The sequence below is a fragment of the Brachypodium distachyon genome, chromosome 4, assembly GCF_000005505.3.
Source record: "Brachypodium distachyon strain Bd21 chromosome 4, Brachypodium_distachyon_v3.0, whole genome shotgun sequence".
Taxonomy (NCBI): domain Eukaryota; kingdom Viridiplantae; phylum Streptophyta; class Magnoliopsida; order Poales; family Poaceae; genus Brachypodium; species Brachypodium distachyon.
Genome location: NC_016134.3, coordinates 33,367,582 through 33,384,265, shown reverse-complemented (window position 1 = coordinate 33,384,265; position 16,684 = coordinate 33,367,582). Strand labels below are relative to the sequence as shown.

At 42.2% G+C, this 16,684-nt stretch overlaps 3 protein-coding genes across 4 annotated transcripts; 2 read left to right on the top strand and 1 right to left on the bottom strand.

Moving 5' to 3' along the window:
* Positions 1 to 227: 227 nt before the first annotated feature.
* On the top strand, positions 228 to 3,571 carry LOC100824234 (putative glucose-6-phosphate 1-epimerase). The gene is made up of 10 exons (XM_003577946.4): positions 228 to 389; positions 504 to 620; positions 1,060 to 1,173; positions 1,257 to 1,308; positions 1,833 to 1,970; positions 2,099 to 2,197; positions 2,296 to 2,393; positions 2,763 to 2,870; positions 2,959 to 3,040; positions 3,310 to 3,571. The coding sequence occupies exons 1-10, from the start codon at positions 310 to 312 to the stop codon at positions 3,373 to 3,375; spliced, it is 954 nt and encodes a 317-aa protein (XP_003577994.1). The 5' UTR covers positions 228 to 309; the 3' UTR covers positions 3,376 to 3,571.
* Positions 3,572 to 4,343: 772 nt separating this feature from the next.
* Positions 4,344 to 9,216, bottom strand: LOC100823925 (bifunctional protein FolD 1, mitochondrial). Its single transcript, XM_003577945.4, has 5 exons — positions 8,890 to 9,216; positions 7,914 to 8,233; positions 7,383 to 7,619; positions 7,127 to 7,294; positions 4,344 to 4,875 (listed from the first exon to the last, which is right to left on the bottom strand). The coding sequence occupies exons 1-5, from the start codon at positions 9,131 to 9,133 to the stop codon at positions 4,702 to 4,704; spliced, it is 1,143 nt and encodes a 380-aa protein (XP_003577993.1). The 5' UTR covers positions 9,134 to 9,216; the 3' UTR covers positions 4,344 to 4,701.
* Positions 9,217 to 11,813: 2,597 nt separating this feature from the next.
* LOC104585084 (pentatricopeptide repeat-containing protein At4g02750) lies at positions 11,814 to 15,847 on the top strand. Of its 2 annotated transcripts, XR_001407797.2 has the most exons (3): positions 11,814 to 13,290; positions 13,579 to 14,718; positions 14,803 to 15,847. XR_001407797.2 is itself a non-coding variant. In XM_010241035.3 (2 exons), the coding sequence occupies exons 1-2, from the start codon at positions 11,845 to 11,847 to the stop codon at positions 14,383 to 14,385; spliced, it is 2,253 nt and encodes a 750-aa protein (XP_010239337.1). In that variant the 5' UTR covers positions 11,814 to 11,844; the 3' UTR covers positions 14,386 to 15,847. The 2 variants fall into 2 exon arrangements, 1 of the variants encoding a protein (XP_010239337.1); XM_010241035.3 differs by having other exon boundaries at positions 13,579 to 15,847.
* The last annotated feature ends 837 nt before the right edge of the window (positions 15,848 to 16,684 follow it).

The following is a 16,684-nucleotide window of genomic DNA, read 5'->3' as shown; positions in this document are numbered from 1 at the left end:
TTGAGATATCCTCCTCTTGCCTTTCAGTCGCTCAAAAGGCATATCCAGGAATAAAGTTGTTGGCAAGGGACAGGTGCATTTTGTGCTGCCTCGAAGGCCACAAAGCACCCCCAGGGCTAAGAAGCAAGGATCCTCTGTGCACCAGACTGTAGGTCAATTTTTATGCCGAGACAAGGACTCTGCAGTGTCGTCCGAACACACATTCTAGCAGAGCGTTCGACGCAAGAGAAGATCCGAGACAATCGCCGCGCTAAAACCAGACAGAACACCACCGAAGAAGCCTCAGCCTCTCCGAGGGGCCAAACAGAAATGGCGGCTTCCTGCACGCTCGCGGTCTCTCCTGCCTTCGCCGCCTCATGCTCCCCCTCCAGTTCATCTCGCCGCTCCAGGTACCAGGCACCAGAGCAGTTCCTACCCGCACCAGCTTGTCTGCATTCGATTCCTACGAGCGTGCAAGGACTGACCCTCGGTGGGGTTTTTTGGTTTTGGCCGGGTGGATGCAGGCGATTTGGGGTGGTGGCCATGGCCAGCGTGGGGCAGAAGGTGTACGCCCCGGGCGTGGCGGTCTCCGAGGGCAACGGCGGGCTACCGAAGATCATCCTCAAATCCCCGCATGGGAGGTAATTCTGATTTTGCTTGATTTGGGGGTTTCAATTTCAGGTGTCTTTGACAACGAGTTTATATGGATTTTGTGTGATTCTTGGGGAACTTGTAGTTTATGTTGGTAAGCAAGGCAATAATGCAGCACAGGTAACATAATACTCAATTCGGGAAAAAAATATTCACTGTATAATTGTTTCTGGTGTGTCGATATCCACGGTGAAGACTAAAATCAAGATATTGTATCAATAAACGGCGGTGGATTACATTACATAATAGCAGGGCCAGCATGATATTGTGTTAAAATATGGCACAATCATTTTCATAAGTAAAGCGCCTGCTGAGGTACAGTGTTAAAGTTGGATTGTTCGTAGAGTTGTTCCACTACTGCAACTAAAGTACATAATTGGTTTTCCATCTTTTGCAACAGCTAATTGTGTGCTCATTTCATGCATGAAGTGAGGCTGAAATTTATCTATTTGGAGCATGTGTCACGTCTTGGAAGGTCCCCAATGGAAAGGACCTGCTCTTTGTCAGACCAGATGCTGTGTTTAACGGTCAGAAACCCATCAGGTCGGCAATTTGGCATCAAGACCAATTGTATAGAGCATTAGGAGTTTAATTAATATCTAACCATTTCCTTTTTCTGAAAGCAGTGGTGGAATCCCACATTGCTTCCCCCAGTTTGGCCCTGGCCCCATGCAGCAGGTTTGTGAAGCCAATTTTCTGTTGCACGCCATGCAAACATCAAAAACTGATAATAGCATAAGACTTCAAGAGTTTCCTTCCACTGAGTGGATATTAGCAAATTTATTGTTACCTGTCACATTCAGATATGAAACATGTCTAGTAATAAATCAAGTAATGGATCTCAGTTAGTCGAAATCAATTACCTGCACTCCTGCAGGTATCATACATCCCTGACTTCTATGTAGGATTAGACATCTCTAGCCATTGTACAACACGACCTGTAGGCAATAGGGCCTACTGGCGAAAAAAAATCCCCAAAGAACAACATGAGCACCCTGCAGAGTTCAAGCCTCAAAGCAGGTGGGCAGCGAGCACATGCGCCTCTAGCCGACTGAGTGGCTCTCAAATCAAGCCATTGTTGTATAGCTATGTAGCGAGCAATTCATTTCCATGATGTTCATGCACATCACCATCAACTGCAATGAAACATTCATGCAACATATTAGTTTGTACTAATCAAGACAAATTGCACTTTTTTACAGCATGGGTTTGCAAGGAACGTGAATTGGTCTGTCACTGATTCAGAAGTTAATGAAGGAGATCCAGCTGTAACTTTGGAACTCAAAGATGACTCTTACAGCCGTTCAATGTGGGATTTTAGTTTCCAAGCATCATACAAGGTTAAGCCCTTTTATAGTACTATGTGCTTAATGCACTCTATCTGCACAATCCTGCCAGATATCACAGTAGAAATTTCACTCTTGCCCTTTGCAGCAAATGAATCTGCAATTCTTTAATTATTTTGTAGGTTGCATTGCACTCTACAAGCCTGTCAACAACCCTGAAAATAACAAATACAGATGATAAACCTTTCTCATTCAACTCAGCTCTCCACACGTACTTCAGTGTAAGTCACACCTTTGTCGATGATACAAAATTAATTTTTGCTTGCTCAATTCTCTGTATGTTTACTTTCACATGAATCACATCAACTTTGTTGTACAGGCTTCCATTGCTGGTGTTTCAGTGAAAGGTCTCAAAGGTAGCAAGACCCTCAATAAGGATCCTGACCCTAAAAATCCTCTGGAGGGCAAAGAAGAAAGGTCAGTTTGAGCTAGTCAGCTAATCCATTCTTAGTTGCTTAGGCTTTTATAGAAATCTCCACACTACAAGTTCACAACACATTCCTAAGGTCCCACATTTTTCCAAGAACTTCCAAAAAAGTTCACCTCATTTGTGGACCAAAAGAATGGTAGCAAAACACTACATGCATTCAGTGTCATATTTTCTTTGTATGGTGTATGCACTCTGTGCTATTGCAACTCTTATTTTTCTTTTCCTAATATATTGAATTGATTTAGTTGTTGATCTTAGAACATATATGCACACATTAAAGCAACACATCCTAGTGTAAGCTGCTGAGCATGGAGTAAATATGTAGACATGCTTCTGAGCCGCTTAATACGATGCAGGGATGAAGTGACTTTTCCAGGATTTGTCGACTGTGTTTACCTCGGCGCGCCCAGCGAGCTTATCCTGGACAATGGATTGGGTGACAAAATTGCCATCTCAAATGAAAAGTAGGCTTAATTGGTCTGTAAAAGAGTGCATCCCTTTTCAACATTGTAAGATTGCATGATTAAATTGTAGTTCTCCTTTTTAATGCAGTTGGTCAGATGCAGTGTTGTGGAATCCTCACTTGCAGATGGAGGCATGTTACAAAGATTTTGTCTGTGTCGAAAATGCCAAGGTAGGACAACTAACATAAGTCGATAAATGCACATACATTTTTATTACTCCCTCCGTCCAACAAAGGATGTCTCAACTTTGACAAAATTTGAATGCATCTATACACTAAGTCATGTCTAGATACATCCAAATTTTGACAAACTTGAGACATCCTTTGTTGGATGGAGGGAGTAGCATTTTTCTACTGTCCATGGTCCTAAATGAATCATGCATACGTACAGTCCATAATTGCACAATTTGATTAATGATATGGCCAACTCCATCATGTAGATTGAAACAGTGCAACTGGGTCCGACACAATCTTGGGTGGCAGAGCAGAAAATTGAACTAATCTGAAGTTCATCGGTGCAATCTGCAATGTGACACACTGCGGCAGATATGTTGTAGAAGGGCCTCTCTTTTTTACCGTTCTGGCAATGTAAACATGTGCCATTCCCCAATGTACTTCATTCAGCTTACACTATGGCATTAGATGTACGGAGTACTATTTTATTTTTATACGTAAATGAAAATTCAGCTCTCATTTTCATTCTCCCGGTTGGTCTGCTACTTGTAAGATCTGCTCAGTCCTGCAAGATGTGCAAATAGAGTTACGAAGGACAACATCGAATGAAACGAAAATAACAAAGATAAGAAAAAAAATATCATATATCTAGCTTTTGTCGTGGAGAAACAGGCTATGAAGTGCTGTTGTCATCTTATTCTTTTCTGCTCGTTCGTTTTTCTGGATGCCCACCTTCAGTGTACGAAAGTATTGAACCATGAAACCTTAATGCATGCAGTACGCCTCACAAATTCGGTCGTCTACCAATTACACTTGGTCTTTATGGGCCTGTTTGAAGAGAGTTATTTGTTCAAAGCACAGTGCAAACAACAGTGTGCTTCCATTACTTAATTATGATCATTAGGTCTCTAGTTCACCTGTAAAATCATTTCTCGACACCTGCTTATTTATCATTGATCAATTAACGACTTGGCATAAAATGGACCCTGGGTCCCTGGCTAAATGCAATCAAAATCTTCTATACTTGGCTACCATTATCTGCAGGAATATTGAATGATATCACGATTTCATAGATTTCATATGTTTGGTTTAAGCCGAAATTTGCCATACCAAAAATTTGACTAGCCAAATAATTGGTTATGTCTTTGCTAGCCCATGAGTTGGCCAACTTTGACCAACAAATTGTACTAAACATACTGAGATAGAAATACTTGGCAATCATCCAAACGAAACAAATCCAAATTTTGGTCAATGAGCAAAAAAATTGGAATGGTATCTCTTGGCACCAAACCAATCAAAATTGCATATCAGGACTGTGCTAAGGCCAAATGTCACTACATTAAGAAACCAAATAACCATGTCTGTTTCTACATGATTTCTATGTGTTGGATCTCGGTAGTATGCTAGAAACTGAGCTATCATATGATCCCCAAACAAGATACATTTATTCAAAAGTATAGGCATCACTAAGCATCCTTTTTTTTTTTGTCGAGGAAAAGGAAATATTACATCCGAGCTCTCATCTAGCTTAACCTGAGAGCGATGGGGCAGAAGAAAAGGAGAACTGCCGAAGACAAACCAATTTACAAAGCAGAAGCGCGACAAGGTAGCAGAAGCTACTCTCACTGCTTCTTCGAGTGCGACGAGGTTCAGTGCGTTCAGTCACTCAAGCCATAAACTCGTTTTGCTGAGTCAAGTGTATTGGCAAGAAGCATTGCAATGGTCATCGGTCCCACTCCACCCGGGACTGGAGTTATAGCAGAGGCTACTCTCACTGCTTCTTCGAAGCAAACATCTCCAGTTAATCGGTAGCCGTAATCACTTGCTGGATCCTGAAAAAGATCCCAGAACTGGTTAATTAGGGCTAGGCAGGAAGAAATATGCATGATTACAGAAAAGGGAGACACCTTGGTGCCCACAGCTGCTCACGTCATACCCATCTATTATATATTATTAAAAGCACTGACATGTTAACCAGAAAAAAGATAGACATGCTAGAAATCCCACAAAAAACAAACATCCGGGCTTAATTATATTTGTGCACGTGGCTCATCAATGTCTTACCATCCTTCACGTGGCAATGTGGCTTACTTTTAGGACACCGCCTTGCATATGATTAATTTTCACTATCGGTGAGAATTTGATCATGATTTTTCAAATTTATGTGTAGCCACTCGATCATGTGCTTACGCTAGTGCTACAACTTCAGCTAAATATGAATGCAGCTGATGCATTGAGCCGGAATCCAATACGACCAATATTGTCAGTCCATCATGTATACGCATGCCGCCGCCTCACCTCCATTGGTACACCTGCCTCTCTCGTAAACTAGTTCTTTGTCGAGAAAAAAACTTTGCATACCCACCTTTGAAATCCTGGCTCCGCCACTACCTTCCATCACCGGAGGAAATCCTAGCTCCGCCACTACCTTCCATCACTGGAGGAGATCAGTCCTCCCTTCTCGCTGTCTAGCGCTCTCTATCTTTCTCCATTCAATCTCGCAGGTCCAGGCGGATGGTCATGGGGAAAACCCAGCTTCAGGAGGCATGAGTTGTCGCCAGTGAGCAAAGGCACACATAGAAAGCAAAGCGTGAAAACGGCCAGCACATGAGATCAAGCTTCATCAAGAGGCTAATTTAGTTCGTTTTGCCTAACTGCACACAAGATGTCCTACCAGGATTTCTGCAATTTGGGTATGTTCACGAAATGACCTACCAGGAAGTCGCTTGGTTTGTGTACAACAGAGAAGCTGCTCTTCTTGAATTATATATATCACTCCCTCCATTTCTAAATGTAAGAAGTCCTAAGTTTGTCCTATGCCAAACTTAGTAAACTTTGACCAAGTTTATAGAAAAGTGTACCAACATTTACGGCTCTAAATTTGTTGTACGAAATCCATCATGATATATATTTTTCATAGTATATTTATATGATATTCTAGAGGTTGATATATTTTTCTATAAACTTGGTCAAACTTTAAAAAGTTTGACTTAGGACAAAGCTAGGACTTCTTAGATTTAGGGACGGAGGGAGTACTACATTAGTATGTGTCTCTGTCCTATATCAACCAAATCAATGTTCTCGCAAATTTATGGTTGTCATGTTGGGCTGAAGATAGCAGAGGTACTAGAGATCGACGGTGACTATACTCAGAGGAAATTGTCGTGACAAATAGCGTGCATTGTTAGCACCCACTGCCGATGCTTCAGTGTTCAACTTTTGTTGCCGGATCATTTGGAACACACTGATAAATTATCCTCAGGTCAGCACTTCTCTTTCATCATAATCATCATGATGTTAGCTAAACAGAAAAAGAGACGGGCTGCGAAATCCCGTGAAAACAAAACATAAACATCTATACGCGGAGTTAAAATTCGACCGACCTGTGGCTTTTCTTTAATCTGACTGCCAGTTCAGTGTGCATGCAAAATTGAAGTGAGGACAATACACAATACTTGAAGCGATTGATCAATTATTTGTGATATTCCGTCACTGGAATTAAGATTTGGACTACGACTGCCCGTTTGGTCGTCTGTTCTCGACCCGATCAGTTATATATAGTTAAATAAGTACACAGAATTGAAGTACAGTGTGATATAACATCAATAGACCGTCCATTGCTTTTCTAAATTTTGAACTATATATATATAAATATATATATATATAATAAGTAAATCCAATTGTAATCTTTTATTTTTTACAAATAGCATAATAGGCAGTTCATGCACAATTGCGCGAGACACCTCACTAGTTTGCAACAAAACATGTATGATGCACTAGGAAAGGTGATGATTATTAATACTTTATTTAAAGTGCCTACAACCATTAGTGAATTAAGATGTAGAATTTAGAATTTATGATGTTTTGCACCAATGAGTAACTTCAACCTAGACTAACAAGAAACCAAAATCAGTAAGACAAATTTGCAACCATATTCACTACCCAACTAAAGCAGCCTTCACTTGATTAAATTAGATAGTACTACATTAAGTAGATATGATGAACATAAAACAGCAGTGATACTGCAACATTATAAATCAAGCTTCTTCTTGAGAAAAAAGCAGAATAACCATCTGGATTTACCTCGACTGGATTTGTGCCAACATCAATCACAACTGCACCTTTTTTTAACCAGCTTCCCCTTACAAGGTTCGCTACTCCGGCAGCTGAGATCACAATGTCCGATTCACAAGTAATCTCCTCTGGATTTTCTGTGAAGGCATGGATAACACTTACTGTGGCATGATGTCTCTGTGGAAAGAAAATGATGTAAAAATACAGTCATCATATAATAATGCAGTTAAAGCTGCAAGATAATCACTGATCAGTACAACTTTACCTGTAAAAGTAAGGAAGTGGGTAATCCAACAACTTTGCTTCTCCCAATAACAGTGATATGCTTTCCCATGAGATCAATCCCAGATTGGAGCAATAACTCAAGGCAAGCCTTTGCAGCACAGGAAATAAACAAAGGTTTCCGGCTTCTGAGGGCGAGATTTCCAACATTTAAGGGATGAAAACCATCAACATCCTTCTCTAGGCTAATGGCGCTCAGAATCTTTTCCTCATCCATATGCTGATTAATACAAAATCATCACATAAGATAGAAAAATTGGTGACGCATTATAACAGCAATCTTGGAAATAAAGTAAGCTGAATCTTGATGAGACATACATTGAAAATGGAAACTAAAAAATAAATATACAACTGAAGTAGCATGTCTACTATCATGAAAAAAGAATGTACTGTATTATTCAGTTCTCAAAAAAATTCTCTAGTCTTGGTAGATGAAATGGTTTTCATGATATCAATCTACGAACTAAAATATGTGCTCTTTTAGAGAGGCAGCCAGAAAAGTATAATACATTACTTGTGGTAGTGGTAGCTGAACAAGGATGCCATGAACGGATGGATCTTCATTGAATCTTGACACTGAATCCACCACCTCGTCTTCTGTGCAGTTCCCAGGCAACTCCGCCAACAGAGATTTTATTCCGACTTCCTCACAACCCTTAACTTTGAATCTCACATAGGACTCAGAGTCCCTTCTATTTCCTACCAATACGACAGCAAGGCCAGGAACATGTCCAACTGCATTTTTCATTTGACAGACTTCTTCAGCAATCTGTAACCTTATGTCCTCCGCAATGGACTTGCCATCGATAATGGTTGCCATGGGCTCATAACCAACTACGAGAACAACAAAAGTAAAAACTCACAACAATAAATCATTATCCCAAGATGCTAAACAATAATGAGATGAGGTAGCTTTTTCGCTAAACAGCCATGAAGTCGTCACCTTTTTTCATGGATGTGAAAGCGAACCCCTATCATGAAAGGTGCTAAACGTTGAAATCTGCCTGCACTATTTCACCAACCAGACAGAGCAATACAGAAGCAGCAAACAACACACTACTTTACACAGCATGGCTTCTTGCAAGTTGCAATAACCAAATTGAAGCTTCTAATACTAGTATAGGAGAGGTGAAGTATTGAAGGACCTCAAAAGCGCATTCTATTTAATGCCCATTTTGATCTGACACTGCTTCCACTTTCAGGATGCAGAGCTCAAAACTTGCTCTCGATTATTAGAAACAGTACTACAGGATTTGGACATGGATTCTGACCAATCACAGGAACTGACCGCAAACGATTTCACTGTATCAAAGAACCTGAAATGCGTTGTTACAGTTCATACAACTAATACTGGTAAGATCAATGCTTTGTGCCTTTGTACAGCATGTACTACTCCCGAGTCCCAAATCACTAATCCAAATACAAGAAGCGCACGCTAAGAAAGACCACGCATTTGACCAGAAATTACCAAGCCCGTAAGCCCCGCTCACCTCCAGCAGCAGGCGGGGGAGGCGGCCTTGCCGCCTCGCGCGATGCTTGGTCCCAGGTGTCAGCGAAGTCCGATCCAAGAAGGCGGCTGCTACTGCTCCTCCTCCGCCGACGCGTCCTCGCCTTCTCCTCCCCCGCCGCAGCTGTGGCCTCGTGGAGGCCGCGCGCGGGACGAGAGATCAAGGAGGAAATCAAGGTAGAGCGTCGTCGAGTGGCGGAGAGCACGGCAACGGCGGCGCCGCCCATCGCCGTCTCAGCACTCCGAGCAGACGCGCTCGCCGCTCTTGGCCGACGGAAGAGATATTGCTGGGCTTTGGGCTTTCTGGGCCATGCGGGCGTCGTTTCCAAGTAAAAGTCTACAGCCCAGGAGTCTCAAAAGTCCACTTCCGAGCCGCGCGAAAGGAGATCGAAGTTGCTAACGTCTCCAATAGTTATAAATCAATATCTTCTTCTAAAAAAAGTTATAAATCAATATCTAAAAATTTATTTATAAATCAACCGTTACTTGATTCCACATGCCATATGTTTACTAAAATGAAAATGAGAAAATAGAAGAAGAAAAGTATCAATTTCTTGCAGAATAAACAGATATGACCTCCATTAGTAAATATGAGATGTTTTAACTTTATGCTAAATCAAACTTGTTAAATATTGGCTAAGTTGGTGGAAAAATATACTACTTCCTCTGATCCATATTACTTGTCTCAGATACTAAATCAGCGACAACTAATTCCGGCTAGAGGGGGTAACTTATACAAAATTGAATAAATATACTACTCTCTCTGTCCCGAATTAACTGACGTGGAACTTATACAAATCCACGTTAGTTAATTCGGGATGGATGGAGTATAAAGATATAGTATATCATGACGTATTTGATGTAACTAATCTAGATCGAGTTTTAGATGTTTGTAAACCTTCTTATAAACTTGGTCAAATTGTAAGAAGTTTAACATAAGACAAAGTTAGAACTTTTTATATTCAGGAATAGAATGGGTACGGCACTTATCAAAAAAGTTAGAAAAAAATGATAGAAGGAGAGAAGTGGTGACACGGAAGACGAGTAACAGCCGTAGAAAAGACTTGCTGAGGATACTTTCTCCACATCACCCTCCTCCCTTCGTGCATCCCTACGTGTAAGCCAACTGCATTAGGGTTACCTCACCGATTCTCTGGTGCCTCCACTTTTTTCTCACAAGTGCATATCTTCTCTTTTCTTGTCAAAAAAAATCCCCCCGATCCGCTGCTGTGTACGTGTAGAGTTGTCATCACCCACCCAATTATCGTCGGTTTTGCTCTTCCCAGAGCTCCAGCAACCGCCGTCCAAGTTTCTCCATCTCAAGCTTCCTCCGGCAGCCATTTTGAGCTGCTGCTTACCACGCCACATCATCGTTTATCTTCGTTAGCGCGAGCTGACACTGCCCCAAGATCTACCGCCCTCCTCCACTGGCAGCCCTGTCGCTAGCATTGCCCCTTCGTCTTCATCGTCTACTAGTCCGAGTTGTAACTGGCCCCAAGATCCATCACATGTCGTCCTCCTCATATGTCGCACATGAGCTTGTCCACCTGAGATCTATCGCCACCGTCCTCTATGCTAGCCCCTCCTCCCAGAAACTATCCTTCGGATCTTAAATAATCTATAGTAGGCACATGGATCTTTTTTTTTTTGCTTTGATTGATTGAACGTGGTTGAAAGTGGGAGCATTTTCGGCATTTAAAGAACAAAATATTATGGTTGAAAGACAAACTGAAAGGAAGGCAAAGAAGCTTCCACTGATAATGGGCAAACACCAATGATGTTTAGCCTTCGTATCTCACATGAAGAAAGACATATAGGAACATGGACAATAAGAAGATAACTTTTTTTAGAAGAGTATGGATGAATTATTTTTTCCACATCCTAGTCGCTATAAGGGGCAGAAACTGCAAGGGGTGTTCCGTAAAATTACGTTTAAATTCTTGGTTCGATTCCCACGATCGATCTGGGGCGTACATTGTCAATCCGATGGCTAACGTCCATAGTTTTCAGGTTTTCATCAGACGTGCGTTTTCACTGGATATTTCCCCCATTTTAATATATTTTTCATGTACGAAATTTGTTTAATATTGTTGAAACTTTATTTAATATTTTAGCATGTTTTCCTAAAATCTTGCTAGAATTGTGCCCAAAATTTACACCTCAGATACTTTGATAAAATCATTCAGGTGGTAACCAAATCTAGCTCCGAGCTATAAAATCAGGATTTCTTGAACGGTTCGTTAGCCCACTTCAGTTCTAAGTTCACTGGGGTGAGCTGCTAAAAGAAGGCGATTCCAATGACGATGAGCTATGGCGATGGGCAATTCCGGCGATGGAGAGGGGCATTCGGACGGAGAGTTGCGCCTTCGATGTGATTTCGACAAAGAGACGATGGAGGAAGACGGCAGAGGAGAGAAAGGAAAGTGCAAACATATCTGAGATGGTTGGGTGGCATCGGGGTAGTTTGTGAAGTTGGAGCGAGGAGGCTGCGCGTTTGAAGTTCATAAAATGCTGCTCCGCAGAAAGAAAAAAAAGGCCGACAGCCCGCTCCTCTCTACTTTTTCACATATCAAGATTTGAAGTGTTCGACACCGTTCCTCACACTTCAATTTTCAAGTTGGGAGTTAGAGTAATGCCAAACCGATTTTAAGTTGACGCATGTTAGCATGGTATGGGTAAAAAAACAAACATTTATGTCGATAAAAGAGAATGGCTCCTTTATTATTCGGCTAGTTTGAAAGTAGCATCCCTAATATAAACTCTTTTGTATTTTTCTAAAATAATGCTCTTTCTAAATTTAATCTGCCGAAAATTTACAAGGAAGCATGCCATTTCGAAAGCTCGAAAAAGAGGGACATGGAAATATGGAATGCATCTGTGACGCGATCTATATACATTGCTCCGCGAGACGCACAATTGCACTTTAGAAAACAAACAGATGCTCCCTTCCCGCCCTCTCCTAGCCGCCGCGCGGCAGAAAAGCCACCGGCTCCCAGCCGCCGTAGAGGGCTGCTCCGGAAAGCTCGACGCGGATGTGATCCGGCGCAACAAGGCCATCACGGCCCACATGCGCGCCGGCCGCGTCGGCGAGGCCGAGCACCTATTTGACGCCATGTCCCGCCGCTCCACATCCACCTACAACGCCATGCTCGCCGGCTACGCCTCCAACGGACGCCTCCCGGTCGCTCTATCCCTATTCCGCTCCATACCACGCCCGGACACCTTCTCATACAACACTCTCCTCCATGCCTTGGCGATCTCGTCGTCCCTCACTGACGCGCGTAGCCTGTTCGACGAAATGCCCGTGAAGGACTCAGTGTCGTACAACGTCATGATCTCGTCTCATGCCAACCGTGGACTTGTATCTCTTGCACGGAAATACTTTGATCTTGCCCCTGACAAGGATGCTGTTTCATGGAACGGCATGCTTGCTGCATATGTCCGGAATGGACGGATTCAAGAAGCCAGGGAGTTGTTTAATTCAAGGACAGAGTGGGATGCCATCTCTTGGAACGCCTTGATGGCTGGGTATGTGCAGTTAGGTAGGATGGTAGAAGCACGAGAGCTTTTTGATAGGATGCCACAAAGGGATGTCGTTTCTTGGAATACTATGGTGTCAGGTTATGCGAGGGGAGGATATATGGTGGAGGCTAGACGTCTGTTCGATGTGGCACCTGTGCGAGATGTATTCACATGGACTGCAGTCGTGTCAGGGTATGCACAAAATGGAATGCTGGAGGATGCCCGGATGGTGTTTGATGCCATGCCTGAGAGGAACCCAGTGTCGTGGAACGCAATGGTGGCAGCATATGTCCAGAGAAGGATGATGGAGAAAGCAAAGGAGCTGTTTGACATGATGCCCTGCAGGAATGTGGCATCATGGAACACAATGTTGACAGGGTATGCCCAGGCAGGGATGTTGGATGAGGCAAGGGCAGTTTTTGATGGGATGCCACAGAAAGATGCAGTCTCATGGGCTGCAATGTTGGCTGCATACTCACAGGGTGGTTTGAGTGAGGAAACCCTACAACTGTTCATCAAAATGGGGCGGTGTGGTGAGTGGGTGAATAGGTCAGCATTCGCGTGTGTGCTGAGCACATGTGCTGACATTGCTGCACTTGAGTGTGGAATGCAGCTACACGGGAAACTGATTAAAGCTGGGTATGGGTTGGGCTGGTTTGTTGGTAATGCGCTATTAGCTATGTACTTCAAATGCGGGAACACGGAGGATGCTCGCAATGCATTTGAGGAGATGGAAGAGAGGGATGCAGTTTCATGGAACACTGTGATTGCAGGTTATGCACGTCACGGTTTTGGCAAAGATGCACTTGAGGTGTTTGATACAATGAGGACAACATCCACCAAACCGGATAATATTACTCTTGTAAGGATATCCTTCCTTGAACTTTGTATTTGAAGACTTTGTTGTCAAAGTTGCTTTATGTGCAAATAGTGCTGCTAATAAATCAATGCTTCGATAATGACACTTCAGCTTATACCCTGTAGATTCTTCTTACTAGTTAATCTTTGTTAGATCAATATCAAATTCACTTGCTTTTGATAAATCATTTACAGGAGTACTCATCAGTGAGTTGGCCTAGTTTAGTAAGAGCAATGAACAGACACTTATTCCATGCCAGCTTATACTCTTCTGTTTGATTTCGACTTGTAGGTTGGCGTACTTGCAGCATGTAGTCATTCTGGTTTGGTCGAGAAAGGCATTTCATACTTTCATTCGATGCACCGAGATTTTGGTGTGACAGCAAAGCCTGAACATTACACTTGTATGATAGACCTGCTTGGGCGAGCTGGACGATTGGATGAAGCACAGAATCTTATGAAGGACATGCCATTTGAGCCAGACGCTACCATGTGGGGTGCATTGCTTGGTGCAAGTAGGATCCACCGCAATTCTGAACTAGGCAGGAGGGCAGCTGAGAAAATATTTGAGTTGGAGCCTGAAAATGCTGGCATGTATGTCTTGCTTTCAAATATATATGCATCTTCTGGTAAATGGCGTGACGTGGGGGAGATGAGAATTATGATGGAGGAACGCGGTGTGAAAAAAGTGCCTGGATTCAGTTGGATTGAAGTACAAAACAAAGTCCACACTTTCTCAGTTGGTGACTGTGTGCACCCTGAGAAGGAAAAGATATATGCTTTCCTGGAGGACCTTGACATGAGGATGAAGAAAGCTGGGTACGTATCAGCTACAGGAATGGTTTTGCATGATGTGGAGGAGGAAGAGAAGGAGCACATGCTAAAGTATCATAGCGAGAAACTTGCTGTTGCTTATGGTATTCTAAATATTCCTCTCGGGAGACCTATTCGAGTAATAAAAAACCTCAGAGTATGTGGAGATTGTCACAATGCTTTCAAGTATATCTCTGCAATTGAGGGCAGGTTAATTATACTCCGGGATTCTAACCGCTTTCATCACTTTAGAGATGGTTCTTGTTCATGTGGTGATTACTGGTGATTGTGGAGTAGAGTGTAGTGGGAAATATTCCTGAAAGAAACTGCAGTGGCAACAAAACAATCATGGAATGCAGGATGCAAACAAAGTAAGCATTGTGACGATTGGATCTGGCCATCCAGCCCAGCTTCTAGGCCAAGCACTGCTAAAAATATGCTTGTTAGCGACTTCCTGCATTTGAGCTCGCATTTCACGCGTGAGTGATGTGATGGGAGGGTGGGAGAATCTACATATAGTACATTTCCTATCTCATATTATGGAAACCTTGAGATTGAGCAAGTATCTGTGGACAAGTTTGTGAGGCGCATGCCAGTTGCAAGAAATTTGTACAGCAAGGTATAACTCCCGATAATTTGTCAACAGCAGAACATGTCAGTTTAGGATACAAGTGTCTAACCACTTTGTTTTACTGTTACCTAGTATGGCTTTCGAATACTCAAGACTCAAGAGGATGATTCAAGGTTAGATTTTCTCTGTTGAGCTCCAGTATACCTGATGTGAAAAGCAATTGTGGAGACATTTTGCCATGGCAGTCAGAATAACCCTGCCAAAAGAATGGTACATTTCATGGGCCTACATTACATGAAGAGTTGTTGCATTGCTGATTGAGGATGAATTTCTGATTGATCTGCATGGTGCATGATCAATTATTCAGTGCTATCGAGTTACAAGAAGATATTATCTGAAATGTATCATGGTAACTGACCGAGCTGCTATCAGCGATGCAAGTAGCGAGGAGCAGGTCGGCTCTGTTTGTGTTCTCAAGCCGGAGATTTTGTTCGGTTCAGTGTGTGCTTGGATGGATCTGTGGAACCTATGTGCAAATTTATGCTAACATAATTTCAAGTTTTCCAATATATTCTGTCAAATCAAAAGGTTCACATGGAAAAACAAACTACCAAAGGATGGAAAGAGTTACCGATGTATTAGATGTTACAACAGTTAATGTTGTATTTTGATAGATGAGCTGCAAGAAACGGTTGATTAAATCGACTAATGTTTCTTGGTCCACACAGAAAAGAAAAGGTTACTTTCTCTGTTCCATAATTCTTGTCAAAATATTACATGTATCTAGACGCTTTTTAAGAATAGATACATCCAATTTTGAGCAAATTTGAGACAAGAATTATGGAACGGAGGGAATAGTTTTTTTCCTTCATATTCTGCCCTATGTACAAGTGTTATCACGCCAAATGTATGCGTTGTGAACATCAAAACTTGGCAAAATACAAGCAGGGAAGAAGGCTTGTGGATGCCATTAGAATAATAGGGCCTGGAATAATACTACTATGTTCTGTAGGCACTTGCCTAAACTGGTACATTTACTAGAGTTTATTCTTGTACCGGCTGTACTATACTATTGCTAAAAGTCCCATGTAGATGCAACTTATCCAGTTTAATAGAGGACAAGAGCGAGCTATTTGGTTTACTTCTGATATTGATAATACATAAAGGCTTGAGAGTTTGGAACACATCTCTTTTATGTTTGTATTTGTCTTTTGACTGTTTTCTGTTTCTGTGGGTACCACTCACCCTAATATATAACAGTAACAATGTACTCATGCTCACATGAGGAAACAAGTCACATGCAATGATGCAAATACAACCATGAGCCAGGCATCGAATTATCTGATAAAAGGTATGCCATCTCCTGTCCTTTTTTCCTTGTTTTCCAAAAGTGCAATTTCTTCTCTGGGATTAAACAGCCAAGTTGCTGACCACCAGATTACAGATAAACATGGCGAAATCCTCGCTTTGTTTTCATGTGGAACCCATCAATCAGAGTATGAGAGTAGCATTGCAGTTGGAAAGTTCAGGTGCAAGTTCGTTACAAGCTCCAGGGCAGTACAGAAAAATGAAGAAACAAGAAGTCAATTCCCTCAGAAATGATGGCACCAATGTGCCATGGGTATCCTCTATCAGAATTTAAAAGGATTGCAGTGTTTTACAGAAAACCCTCTCTTCTGATAATAGTGCCAAGCCAAACGATATTTCACCTGATTGCGGATTTGGGTGCACTTTGTACACTCGACGTCTTTGTGAAGATTTCAACAATCAAAACCTCAGCCCGTGCTCCTGGAACCAGATCGATCAGTTTGTTCACTCAGGACAAAAGGTTATGGCCTCACCTCAGCCTGGAACGCTGTCAACGACTCCACAGACAGGCGTCACCGCAAAGGGGTGCGCTCCATGTTTCTGCTGGTTTGTTAGGAAATTTGGTTTGATCACAGCTGTTCTATTTTGCATGATATTTTACATGCACATAGAAGATTAGAATATTGACATGCTTTGTGTTTTCAAT

Bases quoted from the DNA above. Each gene is read 5' to 3' on its own strand.
- LOC100824234 (XM_003577946.4), top strand. From the start codon at position 310: ATGGCGGCTTCCTGCACGCTCGCGGTCTCTCCTGCCTTCGCCGCCTCA. The intron at 621-1,059 runs GTAATTCTGATT...TCATGCATGAAG, and splicing joins CTCAAATCCCCGCATGGGAG to TGAGGCTGAAATTTATCTAT. The intron at 1,174-1,256 runs GTCGGCAATTTG...TTCTGAAAGCAG, and splicing joins AACGGTCAGAAACCCATCAG to TGGTGGAATCCCACATTGCT.
- LOC100823925 (XM_003577945.4), bottom strand. From the start codon at position 9,133: ATGGGCGGCGCCGCCGTTGCCGTGCTCTCCGCCACTCGACGACGCTCT. The intron at 7,620-7,913 runs GTAATGTATTAT...TGTATTAATCAG, and splicing joins TTCAGCTACCACTACCACAA to CATATGGATGAGGAAAAGAT. The intron at 7,295-7,382 runs GTAAAGTTGTAC...TTCTTTCCACAG, and splicing joins CCACTTCCTTACTTTTACAG to AGACATCATGCCACAGTAAG.
- LOC104585084 (XM_010241035.3), top strand. From the start codon at position 11,845: ATGCTCCCTTCCCGCCCTCTCCTAGCCGCCGCGCGGCAGAAAAGCCAC. The intron at 13,291-13,578 runs GTAAGGATATCC...TTCGACTTGTAG, and splicing joins AACCGGATAATATTACTCTT to GTTGGCGTACTTGCAGCATG.